The sequence below is a fragment of the Athene noctua genome, chromosome 28 (genome assembly GCF_965140245.1).
Source record: "Athene noctua chromosome 28, bAthNoc1.hap1.1, whole genome shotgun sequence".
In the NCBI taxonomy this organism is placed as follows: domain Eukaryota; kingdom Metazoa; phylum Chordata; class Aves; order Strigiformes; family Strigidae; genus Athene; species Athene noctua.
The window spans coordinates 1,719,646-1,731,699 of NC_134064.1; the positions used below are offsets into that span (position 1 = coordinate 1,719,646).

The following is a 12,054-nucleotide window of genomic DNA, read 5'->3' on the forward strand; positions in this document are numbered from 1 at the left end:
CATTGGCAACATCGGATGTTTTTGTGTCTCCACAGACAGGACACACATTGGAAAGTGGAAAGCTGACGGATGACATTCTTAGCCATGGGAAGACTTTAGGATCTTCCCAGGAATGAATGCCTTGCTCCAGAGCCAGCTCCAAGGGAGCTGAGCTGAGAAGCAATTGGGATGCAGGTCACAGTTAGCATAGCCTCAGGTAACAGAGGTAACTTTCAAGGTAACGATAGGGGAGCAAGTTGTCTTCTCTGGAGGAAAAAGCAGGACAGCAAATCAAGGAAGGGAGGGAAAAGAAGGCTACCATTAATGTCACTTCTCCACCTCACAAACCTGGCAGGAACAGTAGCTACTTTTAACCCTGAGTCCTGTCTTGTCCTGCATTCACAATGCAAATGGGGTCATAAGAAGGACAATTGTTGGATGGATATGGAGGAAGAAATGTAAGAAGATTGAGAAAGGAGATCTGCACCAAATCTTTAGCTTTTGAAGAGGCACCCTAAACCAGTAGGAAGAGTACTAGGCTGAGTGTCAGCACGTCCACATGCTTGTCAGTGGTTAGCTCTCTTGGAGCAGCTACCTTCAGTACAGCAACTTCCATTCCCCTGTCTGTAAACCAGGGGTAGCAGAGTTTACTCATTTTCTATGCTGCTTTTTCTCTTCAAGATACAGATCTATTTTAAGGTTCCTATAAAAAACTCAAATTAAGTCCCAGTTAAGTTTTTCAGCCCTTCAGAACTCACTCTCAAAGACTTTTGTGCTGCAGCTCTTGAAAGCAATGTATAGAAGAAATGGAAAGCCATTTGGGGAAATCAAGTATTGATGTCCTTCCTCTAAGGAAGGACCAAACCTACCGCTTATCCCTGCCCACACAAGTTGCAAATCTGGCCCCGGTGGTACTCAAACTGAAATGCTGCACACGTTGACTCAATCAGTCTTGCTTTAGAGATTTTCAGCAGCACAAGTTGCACAAAGGGATATGTGATCTTCAGGACTTAAAACAAGGCCAGGCTGAGCTACAGCAGAGGGACGTGGGCACTCCTAAAACTTGCAGCCTTAGGGCCTTCTGTCTGCTGACTGGTGGTCTTGTAACCCTTATAACTTCCATTATACACGTCCATGCACTTCTGAGCATAAAATATGACTACTTGAAAAATCCTCCACTAACATTTTTCTTGAACTGAAAGTAGCCTCTCTGCAAAGCAGAAGATTTCACCCAGATTAGATGTTTAATATGGGTTATTCACATTTTAACTGAAAAAAGACATCAGACACACAAACTAAGAATGCTATGAACTGTCAGCTTCCAGCAAACAAGCCCAAAGACTTTTGGGTTTGCACCACATGGCTTCAGACTTCTGATGAAAGGAAAACTTCTAAATATTTCAACAGCGATTTCATTTCCACTGGAACCTTCTCGGTGGAGAGAGAAGGAAGGTTTCCTGCCCAGCTCTAGAGAACTACAGGAGACACTATAACACATATGATCCAAACAAAACTTTGGATGTGAACTCTGGGGAGAAATCAAACGTGGTTCAACACCTAAATGCAGTCATGATCCAGATTTAAGGAGTTCTGGCCACATGTCAGGTTTCGGTCCAATTTTATGGAGCTTAAAAGGAAAAGCATGAATCTGTGGCTGCCTCTGCTGTTCTTTTTCTGTAAGCCACCTCTCACTCATTCGCACATCTGCAGCACTTATCTCTGGGCTGCATGAAGGTGCCTCTAAAACAGTTCATTGACCTTATCACTCCCACTCCAGTGCTTTTACTCATATCCCTCTCCTTCCCTACTCCCCCCTCCAATGCCACCTGCTCCTGAGCTCTCCAGCTTCTGCTCTTCACATCCCCAATGTTCATCATATCTGAATTAAGAAAACATGATCCACAGCCAGCCAAGCTTTCTGTTAAATGACACAAAAGTTGGCAATTTCAGAACCTGCCTACTACAGAGGAGACCAGGATACCAGTACAAAAACTGTTCAGGTCAAGTCCCACTCACTGTCCTGTACCTGTCCTGAACGCTCAGTGGCATTTCTCACAAGGCAAACAGCCCTCACAAAATGTTCCCCTGCTCCAAAGAGCAAATTACATAGATGCTCACAGCATGAGCAAGTCCAACATCGAGCCGTTAGACTTCCACATGTAAGAAACTAATTAATGCATTTTTTTTATACTTAAAAGGATCAGGACCACCTCCAAAATGATCAGGCAGCTTTGGAATAGAATCCATGTTAGAAAAGATGAATTCTGCTGTCACTAGTGGTATTAGCTATGAGTTATACTATCTGGTTTCCTATGTGGGTTGGCAGGCATGCCAAATGAGAACAATGGGATCATTAGTTCTTCCAGCTCAAGGGCTCTCAGTACACTTCACAGAAAGACCAGACACTTGGGGTCTAATTTGCTTCTCATACTTCTGTTCTTCTGCTTGGTGAACTCTGTAGAGGAAACATCTTTCCCAGCTGTGTCCACAGAAGTGCCGCAATGCCTTAGGCACTGCTCCAATACAGCTTCCAACACCAGTGTTTAAGCTGCATGACCAGGCCTGCCACAAAATATAGGTAAAAAAAGAAACAGACCTGATCTCACTATGTACATAACCCAGAAAAACACATATAGATACTTTTTACAGGCAAGTTTCTCATCTTCTATATTTTGTCCCCACGATTGCTCAAGATTATCTCTTTGCATACTTGCTAAGTTACAGTATACAATAACAACCAGCAATTTTACTCTTTAAAAAAAAAATATTCTGCAAATGTAATAGCTCCTCATCCCATAATTATTACCTGCACAGTCAACATATTTGAAGATCCAAAATGTTTTGCAAGAAAACGCCTGCCAGTGCAGAGTCAGGAGAAAGAAAAAAAGAGATCAGAACAGCTTACTGAGAGTAACTGTGTCATTGATCCTGAAACTGCAGAGCACTCTGTCAACATTACGGGCATGTCGAAATCCGTTTCCTCTCACGACAACCTGAAACGACTCTGTAGCAAAAGAAACGGTGGGTTATTGATACGTAGTGAGACAAGGCACGGTCATTTAGACAAGGCACCTATGTCAAAAGTTTTCACTTGACCTCTTGAGCCAAAATTTGCAGTTTCACATTTTTTTTAAAGTTCAATTTAAATTTTTAAGCTTAAAAATTGTTAAAAATTGAACTCCCAACTCTCTTCCCACCCAATTTCAACTTGAGTTTTTAGAAACAGGAAACAATACATAACAGACATTTTAACTAACCTGCAGTGAAAACATTAAGCTTTCAGAGACACTGAGCTTTCCCCTCCATGGGTTGGCATTTTAAATGGTAGAAAGTTTTGGGTGAAGAAAAGCAGAAGTAAATTTCCACAGAAAGAAAAATTCTTCCAGTGACAGATAACTTGGAGAAGTTCAAGTGCTACTTTCCTAGGTAACTGCAAAATTGTACCAGCACCATGAGTTTTGTCACATCCTGCCCTACCAGCCCCTACAATGACCACGAGCCCCTGGCTGGACTCGTTTCCATACAATGACAGCAGATTTTATGAACCTACCAGCTTTCTAGTCTCTGGACAAAGGCTCTGATCTCAGAGTCTGGGGGCATTTCTCTAGCCTTCCTCTTTGCTATTCTTCCAGATCAACTCTACAAAGTCACCACAAGCTGCGGCGCAAGCAGAAAGCATTGAGGACAGTCACCAACACCTGAGCACTGAACTGAGCTGTCCTTTTTGGAACAAGCAGGACGGAGCAATGAGATCACATCCTCACAAGTCTTACTTGAACCTAGTACTGGGAAAGGTTTGCAAACTTCCTGCAGCCACCAGCATTAAGATTGCCTTGCAAGGAAAGCACCATTTTCAGACTCAGATTTTGAAACAGGGCCATAGTCACAGAAAAGCCCTGGCAGCGGACATAGGAACTCAAACTCTGCAGGTCCCCATGGTGAAGGAAACAGCCCCCACAATTCCTGTTGCTATCTAGGAGAGGCAGTCAGATAATCCCCACTGATGTTCCACTGGTGAACGTGGTTTGAACAGAAAATGTTTCACCATCCAAGACAATGCAGGGGCAATCACAGTGCATCAGAAACATCACCCTGGTTTTAAAATTCCCAGGAGCAACAAGGAACCTAGTTTTGCAGATTCAAAGTTTTCGCCTTGCACTTTACAGTCCCCATCTTCTTTCATCTCCCTTAAGGACTCACACACTGTACTTGTCAAAAAAAGCAGATTTGCTCTGGAATCTGGGCTCCCTTCCAGGTCCCACTCATTTACAGCCAAGTTGCAAATCATCCCACCACATCTAGCCAGGGAAGCTGTCTTGCAAGCCCATTATGTGTTGTCCGAGAGCATTTGGGAAGAACGGGGGAGAAGAGCTCTGTTCTGGAGTGCGGGGGCTGATGAATACTTAAGAGAAATCACAGAAGTCTCAACTGCTGGGGAATGAGAGTTCAAGTACAGTCAAAGAACAGCATATCAGTGATGTCAGGGATCCTGCCTCTGCTTGAGGCTGAAATGAACAGATACAGTGTGCATGTCTGTACTGGTGCAAAACCAAATCATCAAGAAACTGGCATTTTAGACTGATGTGTTGCTGCTGAAGTGTCTGGGACCAGTCTGCGGTGCAAGAGTGGTCTCAGGTCACACAGAGCCCTCATGTTCTCTCCTTAAAAACAAAAAAAGGCAAAACCCACTACACTCTTCAAGGATGTGCAGAGAAACAAGACGACACATGGTATCAGAGCTATAACTGCAAAAATTTATTTCAAAAAGACACTAATGCACATAATCTCATATTCAATGGCATTTTCATTAGTCTCAAAGTCCTAGGTGATGGAAAGAGCTGCAGTTTGAGTGCAAAGGAGTATTTGCCCAAAGTTGGAGATGAGGCCTTGATTTGAGAGTCTAAATAACTTGGCATTTTTCATGGTTAACATTACTCCTCTTGTGAGGTACTGGACAAATTCCAACGTGAATGGTTTATATAAAACCCCTCTACATTGCCTCTCAGCTGGCTCTGCGGGGTTCAGCTGTGCATTACCCCTACATTCTCATTAAGACACAATGAACGGGAGTGATGAGGTGTATAAGCAACTGGCAAGTATATTAGAAAGTGTTAAATGATAGTTATAAGTCATCTTCTGGCTTATGACATTACATAAGCATCATTGTTTATCACTTGTATAAGTATGTAAATATTTATATGTATTTAAGAATCTGTAAGTGTGTAAAGTGGGTCTGAATATTCAACACAATTTCATTTCCTTTCCCAAGCATTTATAGAACATCCCTGCACTATATCAGAGCCTCTCAAGACAATAATCATCTACCATGCTTAGGTAGACAGAACCCTGTTTTGGAGACTTTTTTTTTTAACAAAGAAACTATTTAAATGCCAACCAAAATGAGAAATATATGATTAAGTACTATAATTCATGTCAATTGTGCCATCCCGGCTTCAAAAAACCAAAACTACTGTAATGGCAGGCACAGAATACAAAACTGATGCCTGGTACTTATTGGGCATTTAGCCTGGTGTCTTGCATCTGCTAGGAAACTATGACTACGTGTATATGTTTATGTATACAGGCAGTTGCTCCAGTAACAGGAGACACAGGAAGGATGATTAAAGCAGCTGCTTTGGAAGTGAAAACAAGAAATGATTGGCTTTCTTATGTGGACTACTGATTTAAGAAAAACAAAGATGCAGAACTTATGAGGGACTCATCCTTCTCTACAAACTTCAGCTCTGCTCCCAACCTCTCTACTTAATGAGTTGCTACACATTTAACAAACAGGATACACTTAATAAAATGTGAAGAATTCACAGGAAGCAGATGGAAGAGGCTAAAATGGTTCTCAAGCTTTCTTTGAAAAAGGTTGGGCTCTGCTGAACACAGAAATGCTTGCCAGGACTTTAAAGCCACAGTGTACACAGCACAATCAAATCAGAGCAAGCAAACAAAGAGGGGACAAGTACAAGTCACACAAGTCAGCTGAATGATGCTTAAATTCTAGTCCTTGGTCACTATATCAACCCTAAATGCCTCAGAAATGTTCAAAGAATATTAGAAGCCTTTACATAAAAGTGCAGCTTTCTTGCTAGTTTCTTAAGCAGCACTTCCACCAGCAGTCCTCCAAGATGATGAATTTGCAAAACTCTAAATCTAATCACAAAGTCTTATTTTCTGATTTGGTATTTTAAGTTTGGCACAGACTTAGTAAGACAGACTGGTTTGACTGAAAAACAGGCAAAACAAATTCAAGCATTTTCTGTAAGAAAATCCCATTTGACATCATTTGGCAGAAATGGGAAATAAGCAAGCTACTGTGAGATGAAAAAGAAATTCACCAAAAAAGCAAAAAATTTAGGTCCAGTTAATGAGTTCCTTTTGTATTCTCCAGCAGTTAGCAATGGACAGAAAGATGTATTTTAGGCAACATGAACAGCTAGGGCCTCAATTTATACTTACCCCCTGCACATATACTGGAAGGCTCTGCTGCCAGAATTTCTATACAGGATTTCTTCAAAATCTAAAAGACAGAAGAAAAATGTCATGAAGTATCTCAGACCAGTTTCTATAGCAACACAAATCTGAAAGCATGAGAGAGTGCACTTGTTCTCATGTAAATGCTTAACTCAACATTGCACTTTGCATTCATGTCACAATTATGCTATCTTGGCTTCTCACTTCAAGCCAACCAGCCAGGCGTCACTGCTCTGCCACAGCAAGTGATTGCTCCAGAGGAAGACAACGCATGCTGGTGCTCCCCAGTATCTCAGCACAAACTTGCCTTTGCCCCTGGTACCAGGCGTCAGGCAGACTGTGACCCATAACAACTTAGGTGTGCTCTGAAGGGTTAAGCGAGGCAATCACACCCCTCTCTCCAAAATTATTCTGGAGCCCAAAACTCCAAATAAAACATAGCAAGTTTAAGCTAAGCTGTTTATCTCTGCATGCACCCTAGGAATATCTATATAGGCACTTCTCAAGTCCCAGCACAGGGGTTCCAAGTTCTTGAGTTTTTAATCTGATCTATGAGAGCATCCTCAAAGTTGCACTGTGATTTCAAATCGAGATGTATAGACAATTGTTCTTAAACCAAATTTAAATTCAGCAGTATGCTTTTGTAAGGGTTGGCACTGCCTTTAACCACTTCACGTGTAGACAGTGATTTACACAAATGCTTCAGCCTCAGGCTTGGCAGACTACGTGCAAGGCACAAGGGCCGTGGCTAGAGTTGGATACTGTTTATTCCCATACAGTCCTAAAACTGCTCAAGTAGTTATTTGCATGCAGCAGCCTTTCCCCTGCTCTGAAGACCAAGTCAAATGCTTCACTGCACAGAGTCAGCAAACTTGTGACAGTGCCTGTGAGCCCCTGTGAGCCCAGCAGCAGTGACCGAGAGCTGTGGGTGTTCAGCACTGGGCTGAGCAGCCCCTAGACGAGGTAACGGATCAAAATTTAGGTCAGCTCCAAGAGGCAAGAAAATGTCAGCCAAGCATCATGACTCAAATCCAACATGAAAATTATTTTCCCAACTTTAAATTGAAACATCTGTAAGGAAAGAACAGCAACCAATACAATAAATTCTGTAAGAAAAAGATAATCTATTTTTTCTCCACAATCATGGCACTCTGCCTCAAATACCTAATTGCAGAAGGTACAGAGCCATGATTTATTTTTTAAAACCTTTAAACAAAAGTTTGAGTTACTCAGAAGTAAGGTTGGTAGAGACTAAAAGAGTACCAAGGGACTGAAGGAACCAGGACCGTCTGAGCTGCTGGCAGCCTGACATGTGAGGAGAAAGAAGATTTGCAGGAACAAGGTTATACAGGAACTGTGAAGTGGGAAAAAAAAAGGCAACAGTTGAGAACAGAACTGAGAAGCATTAGAAGAATTAGAAAGACAGAATAAGGAAAATACACAAAAAATAGAGAGTACTGTAAAAGAACACTCTTCCAAAGTATCTATCTGTAGTCATCCATCCATCCATCCATCCATCCATCCATCCATCCATCCACCCACCCATCCATCCATCCCCCAGCAGTCCTCTGCTACCCACCCTTTACTCATTCCAGGTTCTGCTTCTCTGAAGATACAACATTTTTCTCCCAAAGTCCGGGCTAAGTCTCCCAATTAGCCCGGGCTAATGAGCACAACTAAGAGTTGATGTCTTTCCAAGTACTTTTTTTTTCCACTGAAAAATGCCTCCTTTAAGAAGAGAATTGTTTTGCATTTTTCCCAATTCCCCCTTAGATTCTGTTCCCCTCTCCCTCAGTATCTCCAAACATTTAAATATTAAATATTCTTCTATGTTAAACATATTTAAATATTCTTCTCCTCCTTTCTTTTCAACAATGAAGTGAAAGAGAAGTAGTCTGGAGAACAAGTAGGGTTGGAGAACAAATGCATGAAAAACACAACCAGTGCTTGCGTTTTTTTAAAAATCAAGTAAAACCTTACATGATTAAGATTGAAATTCATAACTTCTGTTCAGTCATTTGCAAACATTTATGATGTAAGCCAACTCAGATGGGGGGGTGTGGAATAGCAGGTGTCTCAATTAGATGATGCAGAGCTCCATTTCAGTTCAATCCATTTACATGACTACAAAAAGCTGGCCTTAATGGCTTTTTACAGTGCCAACTGCAATATTTATTTTGATTTAGAATAATAATGTCTCCCATGCTCCAAGTACCCACCCTAACAAAGTGAAAATCAGGCAGCAGTAACTCTTGCAAAGTATTTCCTTTATGTCCCTTCCTCATTATAAAAATACATTCAAAAAGGTCTTCAACATATTCATTGCAGAAGATTTCATCAAATCTGTTCTCTTATTTCCCTGAGGACTGCACAGACTTGTGTGGGCTGTAGGTGCACTTCATTCACTGCGGACTGGCTCCTCAGGAAAGCAAAATAACATGCAAGAGTGGTGATGCAATCTCCCAGCTGAGTGCCTATAAACCTCTCCAAGAGCGTAAATGGCAGAACTGACTCCACAGCCTTATTTTCACAGGGAGAACCACAACAGTTCTGGTTTACTTGATAACTAACTGCCGGCCTCAAGCCAGCTTGCCTTGGCATCCATGCAGAAAAGTATTTGAAGCACGTGCTCAGGCTTGGTGAGGAAGCATCCCATTGTCTTTAGCAGCACACACTTAATGACCAAGCTCAGATTCCCAAATCACTCTCCTGTTGTACTCTATGGGGCTCCAATTATGCTCCAGCTTCACACAAGCTCCTGGGAAGATCTCTTGCTAATATTTGTTGACATGCCAAATGAAAAAATGCAACACATCCTTATCTCTAACAGGACAGAACTGAATTTAGCACTACCTGGGACTAATTTAGCTTTTTGCCAGGCTCAGTTGCCAGCTTTTTGCTTGGCACTAAAGGCCAAGAGCCAGGAGAGGCCCTGCAGGTCACCTGGGCCCTCTTAGAAACAAAGAGAAGGGGAGTGAAATTCTGCAGCTGCTGGAAGCTTCCATTTGGTATTCTGGTCCACAAGCATTCATACAGATTACTTCACCACAGCAGCTGCATATTTCTTATAATTTTTTTTCACCAAATTAGGGAATTCTAATTAGCAAATAGAATGCTGAAGTTTAATAGAACGTTACTGCCTAATCAGCGTTAGTGTGAATGACCTACAGTCTGAGGCTAGGTACTCATTATCAAGCTCTGTTGAATTACTAAATAACAAAGTCTGTTGCCAATTGTAAAACAGTAATTTATTCATGAAGTGTTTCATGTTCAATAATATCTGCATGAGGTAAGTAAAAGAAATATATTTAAGTCCTTTTTAAAGATGCATTTGGGGGGCGAAAGAAGTAGAAAGCATGAGCATACGCCACTAAAAGTAAAAAGAAACACTATAACTGTTGAGACTGGGGGTTTGTATCGTCTGCTTTAGCGGGGTAAACTTGCCACCCAAGCCAGGAGGCTTGAGCTGTTGACTTTCTCTTTGGCCTCTGCAGAAAGCCTGGCTTCGACAGAAGGCAGATTCAGAATATCTATGTGAAGCTCCTGCTCTGACCTGCCCTCTGGAGCTCCATTCCTTAAAGTGCCCAGCCCATTGCCCCTGGGCAGTGTACATGTAAACTCAGGCTGTATGTTCATACTACAGCAGGAAGCCAACTGAGAAATTTTGTGTACATTACAGGTTGTGCACATACAGGATATGTCTAGCAAAGGAAATAACCTTCCTCTCATCCCTCCCCCATTCACGCGGTCTCAGTGTCTCTCCCTGCACCAGGGAATATACAGTTTATCTATTTGCAAGTGAAGTTTGAACAGCGAGCTCTGGATGAATACGTAAAAGCATCACCAGATTTCGCAGAATCCCAGATTGGGTTGGGTTGGAAGGGACCTTAAAGCCCATCCACTCCCACCGCCCTGCCCCGGGCAGGGCCACCTTCCACCAGCCCAGGTACCCAAAGCCCCGTCCAACCTGGCCTTGAACCCTTCCAGGGAGGGGGCAGCCACAGCTGCTCTGGGCAGCCTGTGCCAGGGCCTCACCCCCCTCACAGGGGAGAATTTCTGCCTTAGATCTGACCTAAATCTCCCCTCTGTCAGTTTAAACCCGTTACCCCTCATCCTATCCCTCCCCCCTGATCAAGAGTCCCTCCCCCCTTTCCCGCAGCCCCTTTCAGCCCTGGGGGGCGGCTCTAAGGTCTCCCCACAGCCTTCTCTCCTCCACCTGAACCCCCAACTCTCCCAGCCTGTCCTCACAGGGGGTGCTCCAGCCCCCCGAGCATCTCCATGGCCTCCTCTGGCCCCGCTCAAGCAGGTCCGTGTCCTTCTGCTGCTGGTGACCCCAGAGCTGCAGGGGGGTCTCCCAAGAGCAGAGCAGAGGGGGAGAATCTCCCCCCTCGACCTGCTGGCCACACTTGCCCAGCACACAGGTGGCTTTCTGGGCTGCCAGAGCACGTTGCTGGCTCACAGTCAGTTTTCCATCCAGTGACACCCCCAAGTCCTTCTCCTTGGGGCTGCTTTCAACCCACTCCTCACCCAGCCTGTGTTTGTGCTTGGGATTGCCCCGACCCATGGGCAGGACCTTGCACTTGGCCTTGCTGCACTTCACAAGGTTTGCACGTCCCACCTCTCCAGCCTGTCCAGGCCCCTCTGGATGGATCCTTCATCAGCACGTCAGCCACACCACACAGCTCAGTTGTTGTCAGTGAACTTGCTGAGGGTGCCTCGATCCCACTGTCCATGTCCCCAATAAAGATGATAAGCGGTGCCGGTCCCAACCTCAACCCCTGAGGACACCACTCATCACTGCTCAACACCTGGATGTCAAGCCGCTGACTGCAATTCTTTGAGTGCGACCACCAAGTGTTCCATCCATCAAATCCATGTGTCTCTAATTTAGAGACAGGGATGTCCTATGGGACAATGTCAAATTCTTTGCACAAGTCCAGGTAGATGATGTAATCCTGTCGCAGAAGGCCACCAAATTCATCAGGCATGATTTGCTCTAGTGAAGCCATGTTGGCTGTCACCAAGCACATCCTTATTTTCCATGTGCCCCAGCAGAGTTTCCGGGAGGATCTGCTCCATGATCTTGCTGGGCGCAGAGGTGAGACTGACTGATCTGTAGTTTCCCATGTCTTCCTTTCTCCCCCCTTTTAAAAAGGGGGGTTATATTTCCCCTTTTCCAGTCAATGAGAACTTCACCAGACTGCTGCGACTTCTCCAACATGATGGATAGTGGCTGAGCCCCTTCATCCACCAGTTCCCTCAGGATTTGCAGATGCATCTCATCAGGTCCCATGGACTTGTGCACATTCAGGTTCTTTAGATGGTCTTGAACCTGGATCTTCTCCTACACTGGGTGGTTCTTCATTCTCCCAGCCCCCGCCTTTGCCTTCTGTGACTTGGACGGTGGGAGCAGCTGGAGCCCTTGCTGGTGAAGACTGAGGCAAAAAGTAATCAAGTACCTCAGCCTTCTCCACATCCTGGGTAACCACATCTCCTGTTTCCTTCCAAAGAGGGCCCACATTTGCCGTAGTCTTCCTTTTATCACAGATGTACCTATAGAAATTTTTCTTCTTGCCCTTGATGCCCCCAACC

General features: G+C 43.9%; 1 protein-coding gene across 2 annotated transcripts in view; it reads right to left on the reverse strand.

The window, feature by feature from the left end:
- ANTXR1 (ANTXR cell adhesion molecule 1) overlaps positions 1–12,054 on the reverse strand; it is a 110,010-nt gene that overhangs the window by 75,551 nt on the left and 22,405 nt on the right. For both annotated transcript variants that reach the window (XM_074928479.1, XM_074928480.1), the window contains exons 9-10: positions 6,448–6,508; positions 2,885–2,983 (exon numbers count right to left, since the gene is read on the reverse strand). In XM_074928479.1, coding sequence (XP_074784580.1) covers positions 2,885–2,983; positions 6,448–6,508 — 160 coding nt within the window. The remainder of the gene's footprint in view (positions 1–2,884; positions 2,984–6,447; positions 6,509–12,054) is intronic.